The sequence below is a fragment of the Schistocerca serialis genome, chromosome 3, assembly GCF_023864345.2.
Source record: "Schistocerca serialis cubense isolate TAMUIC-IGC-003099 chromosome 3, iqSchSeri2.2, whole genome shotgun sequence".
NCBI lineage: Eukaryota > Metazoa > Arthropoda > Insecta > Orthoptera > Acrididae > Schistocerca > Schistocerca serialis.
In genome coordinates this window covers 975,933,500-975,953,005 of record NC_064640.1, presented here as the reverse complement: position 1 = coordinate 975,953,005, position 19,506 = coordinate 975,933,500, and the positions used below count along the sequence as shown (strand labels likewise).

General features: G+C 43.3%; 1 protein-coding gene across 1 annotated transcript in view; it reads left to right on the top strand.

Moving 5' to 3' along the window:
- The first annotated feature begins 3,651 nt into the window (after positions 1-3,651).
- The window catches only part of LOC126471411 (SET and MYND domain-containing protein 4-like), a 134,423-nt gene continuing 118,568 nt past the window's right edge, over positions 3,652-19,506 (top strand). Inside the window, exons 1-3 of the mRNA XM_050099544.1 lie at positions 3,652-4,201; positions 4,278-4,422; positions 4,496-4,671. Of these exons, the coding sequence (XP_049955501.1) occupies positions 3,901-4,201; positions 4,278-4,422; positions 4,496-4,671 (622 nt within the window). The 5' untranslated portion in view covers positions 3,652-3,900. The remainder of the gene's footprint in view (positions 4,202-4,277; positions 4,423-4,495; positions 4,672-19,506) is intronic.

Here is a 19,506-nt window from a genome sequence, read left to right as displayed (position 1 = left end):
AGAGAAGTGTGTACAATATTTCATCCTCCACAGGGATTCCCATGTCTCCAAATCTATTCCTCCAGTCTTCAAGTTATTCTTCCACATAGATTTTAAATAGCGTCGGTGCTATAGAACGCCCTTGACATAGTCCTTTTGTAACAGGAAACTCCTATTTTGAGTTTTCATTTTTCAAAAATTCCATTTTCTTTTTTAAGTTTCAGTTTTCAAAATTAGTTAGTGGTGGTGGGCTGTTTTCCAAAATTTCCATTTATTATAGAAGATCATTGTACAGTTTCCAAGAATGTTAATTACATTTCAAGTTTTATATGAAACACAGTTCCTTATATATCGTGATTTCGAAGATATTTCCTGTTATCCTAATATGTCGAATTACCTTTTGGAGTGTGTTTTACCTCATATGAGTGATATTGGGCAAAAACGAAATATATGTATTGCGTTATTTTGACCCCTCTACATACCCAACAGAGGAAACATCTCATACAATGGTGTATCTGTAAGTTTGACTGCTATGATATTCTCAGTGCAGATGCATAACAGGATCCATACCCCCTGCACGAATACAGGAAACACTGTGATCAAAACGAGGCAAATGGACAGGGACTCTACTTCGAAGTGTGTTATAGTTTGAGGATTTGGGTACAATAGAAAGTATTCTCGGGTATCTGATGTGGTTAAAGCAACCACTCGCATACACTAGGAAATACAGTTCAGCCTAAATTTTCTACTTTTCGACACTGAATTATTTCAGTGCCCTATTGCGGCTGATGTCTGAATCTTCCTCCAAATATTGATATTTCTGGCCGCTGTGTCAAAAACAGTGATGTCTTTTCTGTTGTACATGCCCAACAGAACATGCACCACACATATATCATACAATGGGACACATTTTCTGGTCTGCTATCACTCAAGGCTGCTACATAGCACTAATGTTTGTTTCTGTTCTGTCCAACTTTGTGTAGTATTGAGTGTTGTCTTGGGTTTCATTCTGCGTTCCTTTTCGAAAATGGAGATACAAGAAACAAAATGTATGAACCTATCACATTCTATAAAGCAGAGAAGTGCATCTAAAATGAACGAAGTGCCAATTACAAAAATACTAAATTGAAGCATGACTCTCTAAAGAAAATCTGTGTGTCGCTTGGCACCAGTAATTCTGACGTGGATAAAAATTTGATGTCTCTCATATCTCAGTATAGACGTGAAAAACGAAATACTGAAGAAAGCGAGAAATCTAGAAGTGTTAAATATTCCTTATATCGATCAAAGTAGTTTGATTTCAATTGTTTACACGTTGCAGATGATATTAGAGTATAAGTTATATTTATTGAAAGTGCTGATGGTGACGATTTGGAATAATGTTATTATAGATGTAAAAATAAATCTACGATCAATTAAATATATTTTTCAGTGCTCTTAAAATAACTGAATTACATTTACCTAATACTTCAACCAAAGTTTACAAAATATTTCCTTTGAAAGGTGGAATAAATATGCATGGCTTTAATAGGAAACTCTCTTGTCAAAAAACGAAAAGTAAATCTGGGTTCACACACGCAACGAAAGTATCGCCACAAGTCAAGTCATTCTGGAGTGGCGCTGTGAGCTACTGTTCACACAGGACGCCACAAATTCTTCGTAATTGCGCAGTTTTCAAAATGGCGTCACCTGTCTCAGCTGAAATGATTCGGGCCTGCGTTAATGTTGTAGCGCAAATTGTGGCATTAGAACTGAGCGAAGAGTTAGCAAAAAAGAAACGGAAACGCAAATGAATCCGTAAGTGGATATCGCGCAGAAATTATATGGGAGCAACAAATACGCTCATAAAAGAATTAACATTCGAAGATGAAAATTTATTCGTAAACCATTTTCGGATGTCGAAGACGAATGTCGAGTACTTGTTGAGCTGTGTATCAAGCTCTATTCAAATGAGAGATGCAATCCCTACTCGTGTGAAACTTCAAGTAGCTCTTCGATATTTGGCAAGTGGTGATTCCATGTCATCTCCCCAGTACACCTGCCGTGTCCCGAAAAATACTATTTCAGCATTCTTGTGCGAAATGCTGGATGCTATTTACGATGCCTTTAAGTCTCATTTGAAAGTAAGTGATAAAACATAGCCCCTTTTGCTGTTCTCAACAGTGAAAGTAAATTGATTTTTCACCGAATTGAAATTTTCTGCACTCGTTAAGTAGCAGTATATACTATTTCAGTATTTTGTCTTACATATCATGTGTAGCTGAAATCTTTTTACAACCAGCCCACAGAAACATTGCTTTAGATATTTCACAGATTCACTAGCCAGAGCTTCAACTGCAGTGTTGGAAATATGCAGTAATTAACAGTGTCTAAATATACTCTCAGTATTTCAGATCTCTTTGTGAACTACTGATCCCTAGCTTTCATTATTTATGGAATGAGCTAATCATACATGAAAGTACAAACGAACTGTCCTTCAATCATAGTTCTAATAATTGTTTACCCATGATGTAATTTATATATATTTTACTATTTCAATTAATGCAGCATCTGCCAAATTTCTGTCTTTGTATGATTCGCTTTTGTGGTTCCAAAGGCATTCTCGTTCTTGATACACCTTCAAGAATCTCATAATTGTCGCTGTTGACCAGTTTTTCGACATATTAATAGCAAACGCACAAACAAAAGCACTATCTGCGAAAGAATACGCACTAGAAAGGTTTGAATCCAGCCGCTAGGTAGCAATCGAATGACATTATTCGATTGTGGAGAAGGCAAAATGGCGCAACAAAGTAGAACTAAGTTCAACTTTTTGTGGCGTAACAAAAGTTGCGCTTCTTAAATGGCGCCACTGAAAACTAGGAGTTCACACATGCAACTACAAAGCAACTGCAGTTCGCCATTAGCAGTGGCGATACTTTTGTTGCCTGTGTGAACCTGGTTTAACAGCAAGTTTTTGCTTCACAAGAATTGATTTTTTGAAAATTGTGTCTAGCCTTATAATATTCATTAGATATCCTAGTAACATTCCAAAAAAAAAAAAGCCGCCTTCCAAGCACAGGTCACACTACATGTCATCCCCACAATCTCTACTATGGTACAGTATGTTTTAGTCCACCGGCAACGAATACGTCAGTTTCTGCACCAGGTTATTCAATCGAATGTTATTAATGCAGTGTCAAATATAATTAACCATCCTCTTCACCCGTCATAGCGTAACTTCTGATGCGAATACACAACGTCAAATGCTTTCTGCCAGTTCAACTAATCAGACGATGCGAATACGTATTTAGAAATGTTTGTCGCTAGTGTAGACGGGGATGCGAACAACGTACATTATAGCCAACATGTTGCAGACTTTAGTGAACAAATGTTGCGAACAGAAACATGTTTTTTAACCCTGGGTAAAGGCGGTGGTGAACGGCTTCTGTTTTAGTTTTATTCACTATTTTGAGTCAGCCCCTAATCATTCTGTTCCGTGGACAGCCTGTGTTAATACCGCACTGTAAGATGCATTATGGAATGTCTTCCGGCAAGTGTGAATCGACTGTCATCAAGGTGTATTTTTCACAGTCTAACATATGTTAGTGGTAATTCTCTTGCTCCGTTTCGATTGTATACCTGTGAAACGATATGTTTGTCAGAGTGGATGTAAAGTGAGATATCTGTATCGTTTGGTCACTCAGACTTTGTTTAGTTGTAACCCAGTAGTTCTGTTATGTGGAATTAAGCAATCGCAGTTCCAACAGTGGCTTGCGGTGTAGTAAACAATAGTATTGGTGTGGATGACAACAATAAAATTTCGATAGTAGGTAGCTTATATCTGTAGAGGCTTCATTTCAGAACTGTGGATTCCGGGCGTGCGTGCTTTCTGAACTGAACTGGTTAAAAATAGTATTTATAAAATAAAGGGTATAAGAAATGCTCAGGAACGTAGTTTTTGAAGGAGGATATTTCAAACCTTTCCAATATGAATTTCTGGCGTCCATTAGTGACGAAGACAAACATCAGTTTCAGTCACTGGATAATGTGGGGAAAATAAAATTTGTTTTCAATTCTCAAATAGTGAGTGACTTTGTTATACCGACTTCTTTCAAAAAGAAAGATGAGAGTATCGCAGAGAAACTGAAAGAGGCAGGTAACACTGATTTCATAAAGGGAAACTATGAAGGCGCTTTGCAGCTCTACAAAAGAAGTATCATGACGATTCCTTTAACAGAAGGTAAATTTGCCTTGATTTGTTTTAATTGTTCATGTAAAAGGGACCGTGGAAACTTTTAATTTATTCTTACCATTAGGAAACCAGCAACTTTTAGCCGTTACTGCAGCGAATCAATCTGCAGCATTATACAGACTGGGACGCTACACTGAAACAGTGGATGTCATAGAAAATGTACTGAAGTTGCCTTACCCAAAGGAACTGGAGTACAAAGTGAAGGAAAGGTAATAGTCGCTGACTTTACAATAGGTGCAGGAGCCATCTGTTGCAAGGAGTGATTGTAATTGGTCTTTACAGGATGGCTCGAAGTTATGAAGCAACTGGTCAATTCAGGTCAGCAGAAGAAGTGTTTAGAGAAACGATTAAGTCAATAAATTATGCAAGCTTGATCCCGGCAAAGAAGAAGGAAATGAAAAATGAAATTCAGAAAAGTCTTCGTCGTTTGGCTTCACAAAAAGACTCCCGGAGTAGTAGTAAGTTTCAAGTTAAATTTTACTAAAGTACATCTGTCATGCCTATATTACAGAACTTAGATTACTGTAAAGTATTGTGTAAGGAACTTGAATATTGTGATTGCAGTACTTATCTATGCACAGTCCATACCACAGGACTCATAGACACGGCATAACCACTCTTGCATTTCTTCATATTATGCGACTTACAAATTTGCTATTAGTACATGCAGTCCATGTAGTGATGACCTTGGCTGTGAATGCAGAGATCTATGTTTAAATCTTGTTTTCAGCTGTCATATAGGTTCATTTCTGTATGTTTTTCTAGCAAGTAATAGCTTTGAAACATATTTTATTGAATATAAGCTACCATGTGGTACACATACCAATTTTTAGAAGACTCCTCCCACATCATGAAGAGGATTGTTATTGAAATTTTGGCTCCAATTATTTTTTTTAATCAGTTCTTTCCTATCTTCCAAATGTCTTAGTGTTAGCATGGTTGGTAAGAGCATTGCTTATGGAAGGCAAGTTTCTGGGCTCAAATTCCGGTCTAGCAGTCAGTTTTAATCTTCCAAGTTCTTGTTGCATCAATAACTTCCCAGCATTGTTGTAGTTACTCATGTGGAGTCCATCGTTCATGGGGCAAAGAGATGGAAATAGAAGGTGTGAGGTGGGGGTGTAGTGCAGCTGAGGAAGAGAGTCCATCAATATTCGTGGTCTTCCCTCGGGTGCAGAGACTAGTATGTGGCCTTGTGTTACGGGGAGGGAGAAATAAGTTTACATTTTTGTGGTCACAAACATGCTGTATGTTTCTTCCATTAACTAAGGGTCTGACAATAGATTGTGAAGGTAGTTGATTGATCATGAAGGAAGACATCTAACAGAATAAGGCCTGTAGCTACTATGTTTTTTACCACCTGATGGTACATCTCCGAAGGAGATGTGTGATGCCACTACATGGATAGCCCCTTTGTTTCAGGCTTCATGTTTCATCGCCTGTGGCAAACAAACAATTTGGTACAGATGTTTGTACTTTCCTCTTTATGCCTTTCAATTAAGGTTCAAGGAACCCAACATGGCCGGCCGCTGTGGCTGAGCGGTTCTAGTCACTTCAGTCTGGAACCGCACTGCTGCTACGGTTGCACGTTCGAATCCTGCCTCGGGCATGGTTGTGTGTGGTGTTCTTAGATTAGTTAGGTTTAAGTAGTTCTAAGTCTAGGGGACTGATGACCTCGGATGTTAAGTCCCATAGTGCTTAGAGCCATTTGAATTTGAACCCAACATACACAAACTTGTGCATATGCTAGCTGGTGGATAGGTGTGTCACAACTACCAGCAGACGTGTGAAGTTGAACACTGAGTTGTTGGTTTGTTATTCATCGGTCACCACCAATAATAGTGTCTGACAGTTGCAATGTGGCAGGTATCACAACTGTGTGCATCTGGATTGTTAGTGGGAGATCAAACACAGTCCCTTCTCTTTGTTGTGTTGACAACAGGTGCTTTGCCTGGTGACTTAGGATGCTTTTATCACTGCCTGGTGTCTGTAGACATTCTGTAAAAACCTGTAAATACATGTGTTGATCTGGTATTTTGCCAAAAGAAATTCAATATTTATTCTTTGCTTGGAACACACGTCAGTTACAGGTGCCTTTTTGAAGACTTAGTGCTGCTATCTGCAGGGAGTTTCTGGAAATATGAGATTATGCTGGAATGTTAAAGAATCTTGCAAACAAAATTATTGCATTTTTTAACCAAAATAGGCAGAGAAAATAAATGTGTTGTATTTCTTATTGAATCCCCCCCCCCCCCCCCCCCATATTTTTGATTCTTTGATGCATGTGTCATGTATTGTTGAGTATTTTCTTTGACAGATCATTTATTTATTACCTTGAGTTCTACAGTAGGCTGTAATATTCTCTTACTTTCATTTGTTATAAAACTGCAGACCAGTTATTTTTGAGAACTTGTCTAAAAAAAGGAAGTAAAGTAACTCGTGCTACAATGCTGTTATTTACTTCTGGGACCAGTATTTATGTTACTACTCAGTGTTGACAACTACAAAATCACCACCATGGTTTGTCACCACTGTAATGAGTATTGATTTGAACTAAGTTATTTGTAATTTTATTTCATTCAGTATGTGAGGGAGACTGGACACAAGTCATTTAACTTCAGTCTGGGTGGTAGTTACACCCAGGCGAATTTGCTGGCACTGAAGAGGGACTTACTTTGAGACTTTTGTCCCTTCTCCTCCTCCTCATACCTATTGGCATTAGGGGAGCATCTGATTCGACCCATCTGCGTTGACCCATGATGTCATAAATATGACACAAACACGTATTTCCAGTGTACTATATACAAAATGGTGAAGACGTTGTCACTACATACACATGCCAATAAATGTGAACAAAAATAAAAACAACACAAGAACATTTCACTCTAACAATAAAACAAAATTAATGGGACAACTGGGGGAAATAGGGGGTTTAGAGTGGGCACCACATAAATATCACAGTACAAAACACTGCACCATCCCAAAACGAATATTATAATTAAACAAAAAACATCAACTGATGACAAAATGTTACAGCCCCAAAACCAACAGGAATTGTACACTTCACTCAACCTATATAGCTCAAATGAAGCCCACGATTCCAAGAAATCAACATCTACAGCTCCGAAAAGTGGAACCAGACATTTCCCTTGACCCATATAGCTGAAACGCAGCTCTCAATATCTACTCACTGAAAACAAAACAAAAACTTTCAACGGGACTTATTACCCAGGCTCAAATAAACCCACGTTGGCACATAACCATGTTTCAAATGAACCCAGTACCGCACATTAAACGCGATCAAATACAATAATACGACATCTACAGACATGAACCAACTCAAAAATACCATGTCATAGTGATGCCACATACCACACCACCATTACATCACGGATCCATTCTCAACGTCTCCAATATGGTGCCTATGATGTCATTACATAGACACAGCAAAAACATGAAAATACATATAGAACCAACAAACACGTCTCTCTCAAAAAATATAATCAAACTAATGGGACCAGTGCGGGAAATTGGGGATTTGTGGGTGGGGACATACTAAATATAAACACATACAGACACTCACCACAATCCCAAACCACACAAAACGACGACAAAAAAACACCACAAAATTCCCAAATTCCGCTACACTTACAATTTCGACAGGAATCGGTCACTTCCCTCGACCTACATAGCTCAAAAAACTATCAGTACCACAAGATAAAAACCAACTACTGCAAAAATTATAACCACACCACAACTATTGGGGACTAGTGCAGCAGGGGATACAACCTGTCGGCTTTGGACAATGACGTCACAAGTGGCCAATCGAGAAGCAATTCTTCTTAGTGTTGTAGCTCCCTTCAGTGGCTGATAAGTGTTTTTCGGCTTTTTAAAAAAAAATCTCACGAGATAGAATAAACAGATCCACTTTATTAAGCAATCAGTAAAAAAACGAAACTGAAACATAACAGCAAAAGCGAAAATGGTAAACTGCTCTCTGGCGGCTTGTGACGTCCTTGTCCAAAGGCGACGGGTTGTATCCCCTGCTGCACTAGACCCGCTAAATTAATGCCCTTCGCGCATTTTCTCGCTACTGTCTACAGGCAGTCCTATCAAACTACTCTGTTTCGTGAAAGGTATTATACATGAACCGCTAGATTCCATTCGCTTGTTCAGAAGCGGTGGCCATCTGTCAGGTGCCATATGTCCAGCAACGAGTACGGTACTTCCCCTACCGCTCCCATGCACCGCAGTAAAAAAAAAAAAAAAAAAAAAAAAGAGGTCATCGCTCACTTTTTCCCAGCGAAAACAAATCAGTACATTGTGTAGCGACCAACATGTTAAGTGTTACTGACGTTCTAAGTGCAAAATAAATTCTAGTTTCTGTGAGAATACTACGCCATGCCGAAAACAGCTAGTTCAAAGTCTACTCATGTAAGGCAGTGGCTGCAAGATTTTCCGCATTATACAACAGATGGGAAAATTATTTTCTGCCAAGCATGCAACGAGGAGGTTAGTTGATGTTTTTCTTAGATTTCTTATTTTCCTGTCACTTAGGATTCTTTTTTATCGCTATCCTTTAGTAATACGAAATACTCTTTATATGCGATTCTAAACTGCATTTCCCTTTTGTCTCGTATTAGGTATCGAGTGTTAAGAAATCTCACTGAGTATGCAATGTTAAGGATTTCTGCGGATGAAACTACTGACAGCTAATGTTGAACGAAAGTCAAAATTGAAGCAAACTCTTTTAACCAATAAATCTGGTGAAACCTCCGAAAAAAACTAGTTCTGCAGTGATTTGTGTCATGAACTTGTGGCAGCAAACATCCCGTTTCGTAAACTAGAAAACCCTATTTTCAGAGGTTTTCTTGAGAAGTACTGCCATCAGTCTATTCCTGCAGAGTCAACTTTACGTAAGAATTATGTGGATTCAGCTTACAGTGATGCATTGCACAGAATCCGAGAAGATTTTGGAGAATCTTGTATATGGATTTCTGCGGATGAAACTACTGACAGTCTTGGCCGTTACATTGCAAACCTGATTATTGCAAGCTAGATCCTGATGCTCCATCCAGGGATCATTTGATTTACTCAAAACAGCTTGGAAAAACTAACCAACAAACAATAACACAGTTTGTGAACAATGGGCTTAAGGTGCTATACCCAAATGGAGTGGATGAGAATAAGGTGCTTCTGGCTGTCACTGATGCTGTTGCATATCTGATAGCAGCGTTTCAACTATTAAAAGTATTCCACCCATTGGTGCTGCACGTAACTTGTGTAGTGCATGGGATCAACCGCATAGGAGAGCAAGTAAGGCTACAATTACTTAAAGTAAATACAGTAATATCTATAGTGAAAAAAATTTTTGTTAAGGCCCACCAAGAATACAGGCATTCAAAGAACAGCTTCCAGATGTCCCATTGCCACCAGCACCTGTTGTCACCCGCTGGGGCACGTGACTGATAGCAGCAGAATACTATAGTACGCATCTCTCAGCAGTCCAGAAGGTGGTTGAAAATATACCGGAGGATGCTGCATCCGTAACTGCAGCAATGGAGTTACTCAAAGATTCTTCTTTAAAACGGGACTTATCTTACATTAGGGCCCACTACACATTTATGGCAAGAATAATTTCACAATTAGAATGCGCAGGGAGACCTATCTACGACAACATTTCTTTTCTTGAAGAAGTCGAAATGAAAATTAATGAAGCGCTAGGTGAAGTATGGGAAAAAGTACAGGCAAAAATGAAAACGGTTTTGCAGAAGAACACTGGCCTGAAGGAGTTGTGTGCAGCTGCCGACATAATTAGTGGAAAATCCAGCACTCCAGACTGCAGCATTCCTGTCCAGCATGTGCCGAAAATGAAGCACACCCCTTCACATCCGTTGATGTAGAACGTTCTTTTTCAGCATATAAATTGATTCTGACTGACAAGCGCCACAGTTTTTCACTAGAAAACCTAGAAAAAATTTTGATTATTTATTGTGAAGCCAACTATCGTCAGAATATGTGAAACTACGAATGTATTAATTAAACCATTGCCACATCTTTTTCACGGAGATCTTTATCTTGCAGGAACTCAAAAATATTTGGAGTTATGTTCAACATTAATGTTGTAGATTGCTGTGCTCTGTAACTGTGAATATTCATTCTCCTTGTTTTAATGACTAATAAGATGTTCATACTGTCAAAACTGTGTATTTTAATTTATTTTTATTTTCTCTGCATCATTTTTATTAGAGCCTATTTTAGGTTTTATATAGCCTAAATGAACTACTGAAGGAGCCTATTATAGGTGCCTAAAACACACTTTTTTCTGACCTAAAAATCCGTGGTCTAGTCATGAGCGATAAATGCACACTTCAAGCACTGATACCCAAATGAACCCAATACACCACATAACATGCGGACCATATGCACACCACCAGAGGACACCACCAACTGCAACAGGACATCATCTACAAACACAGCACATTCATAAACTAAACTCCATGGCCGTCATGATGTCACACAGGACAACACCCGTATGTCACGGGTTAAAGCCGACAGGTGGGATCGGACGCCTCCGTTGACCCAGTTTATCTATGAGAGAGAAAGGTCAGCTTCCATTCTGTTGCCAGAGACTGATCAACATTACAAAAAGTGCTGTTCGAACCTATGTGCACAGTGATGTAATGTAGTGTCTTGTAATGTGATTTCAGGGCTTGTGCCTCTTGACCATCATACGAGTTAGCAAGGGCTTCCTCCACAAATGTATCTCCAACTGATCGAAATCATTAATTCTTTGTTTCCTCAGAAACTAATTCGCTTGCGGGACTGATATGTATAACTAAAATTTTCTTATGTTTTGTCTTCTAACAGTTCCACTTTCTAGAATGGTTTCTGCGCCCTAATCATTGACTTTGATTTTTTGAAAACAGAGCTGTAGTTATCTAAATCCTTGCACGAGATTTACTTTTGAGTTTTACTGTGCTGAACCTCGTCAAAACCATTGCATTGCATAGCAGGGTAGTGCAGCAGTAACCAGGAAAGAGGAGAGTGGCAATTGTCAGTTGTCAGTGCAACAGTATACAGAACCAACTCCAGGCATGCTGTGGAGGAAATGTAGTCTACAAGACTCAGTGACTCCAGTGTTTATTAATGCTGAAAATCTGTGGATACAATGAAAACATTATATAGCCCATGTGGTAATGGTTAGGGCCTATGCACCCATTTGTATACATGCTTTCTCTCAACTCTCCCATTTGGTCAGCCAGATTATGGGCGTGACGTGATTGGAAGTTTTTGTGACATAATGGAATATCGTCTGGTCCAGTACCAGAAAAATCTATGAACCTGTTGCAAGATTAGGCGAATGTGGGGTGCAAAACTGTCTGCCAAGATGACATTCCTCTGGTTCACGGCCTGATGATTTTAAAAGCCCCTCAGAAGGCATTTAACTTGATGATGGCTGCCAGACAGCATTATTACATCTGGAGTGCTAGCCTCACATCACCTCTACAACACTAACTGCAAAATGACACCCATCTTGTCACCCAAGTAATGCTGCAGTGCCGCTTAAAGCAAACAGAGCAATGGCTCCCATTTTCAGTTGTGATTTCACTGCGCACTTGTATTGTTCTCACAACACATTGTTGTTTTGGTTTAAGGATTCACTCATGGATTGTTTGTTTTGGACATGTTATTCTGCCATGCCATCTTCATTGCCTGTCCTCCTGTTCACACTGGGTGACTCGCTGTTGATGGCCCAAGGCCTGTCAACCAGTTCCTGTGGGCCTTTGAATTGTTCACGGTCACTATAACTGGCAACAGGGTAAAAGATTAGACGTATCCCTTGGGCACAAAGCTTGTCGGGCTTGTAGAACAGGAGCATCAACAGCTGCTCCTGCAGCAGCAATTGCAATAGCAATCTCAACAACAAGAGCAGCAGAAAATTGCATTTTTACATTGGGATTTTCAGCTTTGGAAGGATCAGCTGCAGGTTCAGGGACGCACACTACATAGGCTGTGGTCATTTCCAAGACTAACAGTTGTCCACCTGTGTTTCTGCCTTTTAACGGTGCCAACGAGGATTAGGACACACGTTTGCAATGACTGAAAAAGCAATTTATTGTCTTTCGTGTCTCTGACCATGCTTTCCAGTGGCTGCTGATCCTTTCTTGGGGTTCCCCAGAGATGTGTTTCTTGCTGAAGAAGTTTGCATCCCTCTCGAACCTAGCTGCACTAACTTTTAAAGAGATGGGCTTGTTGTTGCTTTCTAATTGTTAGGTCTACAACTTTGCTTCTTCAGTTTTGCAAATAGATGGCAGTAGTGGCAAGTGGTGGTGCAGGTGGTAGTTCATAAGTGTACTACAAGAAGCTTAGGCAGTTTTAAACATAGTGCTATCAAAATATTAGTCGATTCGTAATTGTTGCATCATAAAGTTTTTCTTGATTGAATATGTTCACTTATGAGCCCAGTTCTCATCATGTGTAGCATGTAGAAATCTGCAGCTGAGGTTCATATAATGTTGGGTAAGACCTATGGTGGGGCAGCTATTAGTGAAAGAATGTGCAAAGAATTGTTTCAGTGCTTAAAGAATGGTGATTTTGATGCCAAAGATGGGCACGGTACAGTTATATGTGAAAAGGGGATTTTGCACCATAACATTTCTCAACCTCGTGTTGCAAAACCTGTCAAAACGCACTTGGAAATGTTGAAATGAAGTCCTGCCCCACCCACCATATTCTCAAGACATTGCTCCTACTGACTACCATATTTTTCAGTCAGTGGCACATGGTCTGGCTAACTTTTAGTTATATGTACAAATGAAAAATTAGATTGACGTATGGCTCTCTTCAAAAGATGCCAAGTTCTTCCAATGCAGGATTTGTATGCTGCCTGAAAGATGGGAGAAAGTGGTGTCCAACAATGGCCAGTACTTTGAATCGTAACATTTTTCACAGTAAAGTCTTGAACTTAGTGAAGAAACAGCAGAAGCAAAATTGTAAACCTTATATTATTTGCTGTGGTTCCATGTGGTTGCATTGTGATTCAAATTTCATCATTACCACAAGCAACCTGGTCAGTCATATAGCTCATGGGTGACTTGATTTGTAAGGATTGACTCACCATTGTGATTTCACTTACATGAACAAATACCTCATGATTCAACTGCACCCATTGTGGGAAAGATGGGCATCTTTTGAGTGGTCTGCCATAAATAATCAGGACAGTTAGACCCCGTTTCCCAGATGTGTTGTGTGAACTTCAGGCAGTTCTTCCCCAGGGCAGTTCTTGCACATTCAAGTTCTTTATTGACCTCACAATTATGAATCAAAACTTATGTTTCCAGGTGAACTTGGGAGCTGCGTTTTCCTTAGTGAATCTTCAGTTGTATGCTCATCTGGGTTCTCCTGAGTTGGCCCCACCCTCCCATACATTGGTTGCGTATGGTGACAGTTTGATTCCCCTCTGGGGTCAATTCAAAATCACATCTACATACAAAAAGGTTGCTTGGCTGATGACGCTGTTTGTTGTCAATAGCCACTCGTCTGGAAACATTTTTGGTCTGCATGTTTTCTCTTACTTGGATTGTCCATCACTGATAAGGCTCAGGTTGTCTCTGACACGGTTCTCTTCCAGGAACATGATGACCTTTGTGCCACTTCCCTATATCTGAACCTGCCCTGGAGTGTGCCAAAGATTTCCAGGCTCATATCTCCTTGGAACCAGAGGCAGTGCCCTTTTTCTGCTGGGCATGACACATTGCCGTACCCCCCCAGGGGGTCCACAACTCTTTTGTGGACACGTGCGTAGCGAGCACGGGACCCCGAGCTAATGTGGCCCTCCTTCCTTTCCGGGCTGCATACCTTCCCTTCCCTTTCCGCATCCCTCCCCGTCCCCCATCTTCGCCCTCCCCCCCCCCCCCCTCACCTCTGTCTCTTTCCTTCCCTTTCTCCCCCTCTGGGAGTATGGTTTGTGCCTACGTCCGGAGACGGACGCTCGAAACTGTTCCAAATTCCTTGCTTTTACACTTGCCAGTCCTCGTCCTTCCTCTGTCCTTCTCTTTTCCTTCCCTCTTCTCCTTGCCCTTTTCTCCGCTGCGGCGTTCAAGACCCCCTTTTCTTTCCTTTCCCTTTCTCTTTTTCCCTCCCTGTGCGTGTCTGAAGGCCGACCCACGCACTTCCATGCGTAGCCGGTGACGGGGTAACGCGTAATTCCCCGCCCCGGGTAGACATATAGGACACGTACGTACCCCCTGGTAACGGCCAGGCCCAGGGAGGGGTGATTTCCCCGAGCTGATACCTTCCGAAAGTGCCGATTGGTCCCTCCGTCCGTTTGTCGGGAGGTGTGACCTGAGGTGTGAACAATCACCTAAGGCGGGTGTGCCCTCGGTGAGGGCCCCCACAAGGGAGGAGCGCGCCATCGGAGACGCCGGTAATCATGGGGGATTCTTCCGCAATGGTTTCCTCACCTTCCACTATGTCTGCTCACAAACGTAAGTTCACTGAGTCTCAGCCACAGACGGTTCTTCCATCGTTGCCACAGTTCCTTGTTGTTTCTCGGTCTGACGAAGGTCACGACTTTTCCATGGTCAACCCTTTCATTATTCAGAAAGGTGTCGACGCAATTGCGGGTCCTGTAAAGTCTTGTTCCAGATTACGGAATGGCACCCTGTTGTTAGAAACACACAGTGCCCTCCAGGCTCAAAAATTGCTGCGTACTTCTCTGCTCCACACCTTCCCTGTCCGGGTGGAACCGCACCGTACCTTAAATTCCTCGTGTGGAGTCGTTTATACACGCTCCCTCGATGGATTGTCTGACGAAGAAATTCAGCACTACCTGTCTGACCAGGGCGTCACGGCTGTTCATCGGGTTATGAAAAGGGTTGACTCGAACATCATTCCAACCCGCACTGTCTTCTTGACATTTGACAAAGTTCAACTCCCATCAAAAATCAAAGCAGGCTATGAGATAATTTCCGTTCGCCCTTATGTCCCAAACCCTACGCGTTGCTATCGATGTCAGCGGTTCAATCACACCAGCCAGTCCTGTTCCAATCCGGCCAAATGTGTTACGTGTGGCAAGGATGCCCATGAGGGTGCTTGTCCACCTCCATCCCCTCGCTGCATCAACTGTATGGGTGACCACGCTGCTTCCTCTCGAGATTGCCCCATTTTTAAGGACGAAAAGCTCATCCAGGAAATAAGAGTGAAGGAAAAGGTGTCGACCTTTGCTGCTCGAAAGTTACTCGCCAGTCGACAGCCCACCGTGCCTCAGAAAGGAAAATACAGCACTGTCCTTGCTTCTCCTCGGCCAACAAAGGAGGCGGCTACGCAGACTTGCGACCTTACATTTAGTACCACGATCGTCAGATCGGCCAGCGCAAAGATCGCCCGTTCAACCTCACCACTTTCGCCTGCCCACTCTATGGCTCACCCTTCGTCGGGTTCTGCTAAATCTCGAGCCCAAAAGTCAGACGCCAAGTCTTCGAAAAAAGAGCATTCTCGTGAAGAGTTTTTACGTACTGCAACTTCACAACCATCGGTTCCTCCTTCATCTAAACATCATACCTCCAAGAAGGCTACGAAGAAACACAGTTCCTCTCCTTCTCCGCCAAGGCGTGTCCCATCTACAGCACCACCTGGCGGAAATCGCCCTCGGCCATCTTCTGTGTCGCCGAGGCGCACTGCTGGTGGCCGGTCAACTGGCCGATCATTGGTGGCAGGAGCTGCTCCTGACCAACCTATGGATCAGGATCTTCTGCCCTCGACTGAATGCCATTCCATGCTGTCGGTCGCAAGCTCTGAGCAGTCGTTGAGTTGACAGCACCCTTGGTCACGTTCCTCCATTTTCTGTTCACCCTATGTCCATTATCCACTGGAATATCCACGGCATTCGCGCCAATCGGGATGAATTGTTGATCCTCTTACGATCCTACTCGCCGGTCATCTTCTGTCTTCAGGAAACAAAGCTGCGTCCCCATGACCGCTTTGTTCTCCCTCATTTTCAGTCCGTCCGATATGACCTCCCCTCTGTTGAAGGCACTCCAGCCCATGGAGGACTCATGATTCTGCTCCATGATACTCTCCATTATCACCCAATCCCCTTAAACAGTTCCTTCCAAGCTGTCGCCGACCGTCTTTCCCTTTCTGGATACACGTTCTCTCTTTGTACGGTATACATTCCATCGTCTACACCAATGGCACGAGCTGATCTCCTTCATCTTCTTGATCAGCTTCCACCCCCCTATTTGCTGGTTGGGGACTTCAATGCCCACAACCCGCTTTGGGGATCTCCACATCCTTGTCCACGTGGCTCACTATTGCTAGACGTCTTCCACCAAGCGGATCTAGTCTGCCTCAACACTGGGGTCCCCACATTTTTGTCTGCCTCCACGGCAAATTTCTCTCATTTGGACCTTGCGGTAGGTACTGTTCCGCTAGCTCGGCGCTTCGAATGTTTCGCCCTTGATGATACACACTCGAGTGACCACTTTCCATGTGTTCTTCGACTGCAGCCTCAACTGCCATATATGCGCTCGCGACGCTGGAAGTTTGCCCAAGCCGATTGGACACTTTTTTCGTCTCTAGCGACATTCGATGACCGTCGCTTTCCCAGCGTCGACGATGAGGTCACACATTTTACCGACGTTATTCTCACAGCTGCGGAACGTTCAATACCACGCACCTCCGAATTGCCCCGGCGCCCCCCAGTTCCTTGGTGGAACGAGGCATGCCGTGACGCAATACGTGAGCGGCGACGTGCTCTTCGCATTTTCCGTCACCATCCAACTTTGTCCAACTGTATCCGATATAAGCAGCTCCGTGCGCGATGCCGTCGCGTCATCCGCGATAGCAAGAAGGCAAGCTGGAAATTCTTCATTAGCTCATTTAACACCTTCACTCCCTCCTCGGAAGTTTGGAGTCGGCTTCGACGGTTCTCAGATGCGCCTAATTTCTCCCCGGTCTCTGGGCTCACTGTCGCGCATGATACCTTAGTGGACCCCGTCGCAATTTCTAACTCATTGGGTCAGCACTTTGCTGAGATTTCGAGCTCTTCAAATTACCCGCCAGCGTTTCTCCCGAAGAAACGTGCAGCGGAAGTGCGACATCTTGCTTTCTCCTCTCAAAATCGCGAAAGCTACAATACTGTTTTCTCCATGCGCGAACTCCAACATGCACTCTCTTCTTCTCGCTCCTCCGCCCCAGGACCGGATGGTATCCATGTCCAAATGTTGCTGCATTTATCAACCCATAGCCTGCGTTACCTCCTTCGCCTTTATAATCGAATTTGGACCGACAGTACCTTTCCCAGACGATGGCGGGAAGCTATTGTCATTCCCGTTCCGAAACCTGGAAAGGACAAACATCTCCCCTCTAGCTATCGCCCCATTTCTCTCACGAGTAGTGTCTGTAAGGTTTTGGAGCGTATGGTGAATTACCGTTTAGCTTGGTGGCTGGAATCCCGCAGTCTTTTAACACCAGCCCAATGCGGATTCTGAAAGCATCGTTCTGCTGTTGACCATCTTGTTGCTCTCTCCACTTACATCATGAACAATTTTCTCCGGAAACGCCAAACGGTAGCAATATTTTTTGATCTGGAGAGAGCATACGATACCTGTTGGAGGACAGGCATCCTCCGCACACTGTTCTCTTGGGGCTTTCGAGGCCGGCTGCCCCTTTTTCTTCGCGAATTCATGGCAGAGCGCACATTTAGGGTGCGGGTGAACACTACTCTCTCCCGTACTTTCTCCCAAGAAAACGGGGTACCCCAGGGCTCCGTGCTGAGTGTTGTACTGTTTGCCATCGCCATTAATCCAATTATGGATTGTCTCCTTCCTGATGTCTCGGGCTCCCTCTTTGTGGACGATTTTGCGATCTACTACAGCTCTCAACGGACCAGCCTTCTTGAAAGACGTCTTCAAGGATGTCTCGATCGCCTCCACTCGTGGAGCATCGAAACCGGCTTCAGTTTCTCACCCAGTAAGACCGTTTGTGTTAATTTTTGGCGACGTAAGGAGTTTCTTCCGCCCTCCTTACATCTAGGTCCTGTCAACCTTCCGTTTTCCGACGTCGCTAAATTCTTGGGTCTTATGTTTGACAGAAAACTGTGCTGGTCCTCCCACGTTTCCTATCTTTCGGCTCGCTGTCTGCGTTCCCTTAACACCCTCCGTGTCCTGAATGGTACCTCTTGGGGAGCGGACCAAGTGGTCCTTCTCCGCCTCTATCGCGCCTTAGTGCGCTCGAAATTGGATTATGGAAGCATAGTCTACTCCTCTGCTCGGCCGTCTATTCTTCGGCGTCTCGACTCTATCCACCACCGTGGATTACGTTTAGTGTCTGGAGCTTTTTACACCAGCCCTGTGGAAAGCCTTTATGCTGAGACTGCTGAGCCTCCGCTGTCCAATCGGTGGGCAGTCTTTCTGAGTCGTTATGCTAGCCATCTATCTTCCATGCCTGCTAATCCAGCCCATGACCTTTTTTTCGACGCCTCCTTTGATATCGGGTATGCAGGCCGCTCCTCCTCCCTACTACCTCCGGGAGTCCGCTTCCGTCAACTGCTCCATTCTCTTTCCTTCCGCTTTCCTAAAACCTTCTTGACAACTTGGGGTACAGCACCGCCTTGGCTCCGTCCCCGGATCGACTTGCTCAGAGACCTATGTCAATTTCCCAAGGATGGTACCCCTACACTTGTTTACCGTCGGGCATTTGCTGCTCTATGTGCACAAATGACGGAAGCCACATTTATTTACACCGACGGCTCGAAAACATCGTTAGGTGTAGGGAGTGCCTATATTGTTGGCGACACCCCAAATCACTTTCGGCTTCCCGACCAGTGTTCGGTTTATACTGCAGAGCTTTACGCTGTTCTCCAGGCTGTCCACTACATCCGCCGCCATCAGCGGATACAGTACGTAATCTGCTCAGATTCTCTCAGCTCTCTCCTCAGTCTCCAAGCTCTTTACCCTGTGCACCCTCTGGTCCACCGGATTCAGGACTGTCTGCGCTTGCTCCACCTGGGGGGCGTCTCAGTGGCGTTCCTCTGGCTTCCGGGACACGCTGGTATCTGTGGAAATGAGGCGGCTGATATAGCGGCCAAGGCTGCAGTCTCTCTTCCTCGGCCAGCTATTCAGTCTCTTCCGTTTACCGATCTACGGAGCGGTTTATTTCGCCAAGTTGCTCATTTATGGCATGCGCATTGGTCAACACTTCCCCATAATAAATTGCGGGAAGTGAAAGCCCTTCCTTGCGCTTGGACCTCTTCCTCCCGAACGCGTCGTCGGGAGGAGGTAATTTTAGCT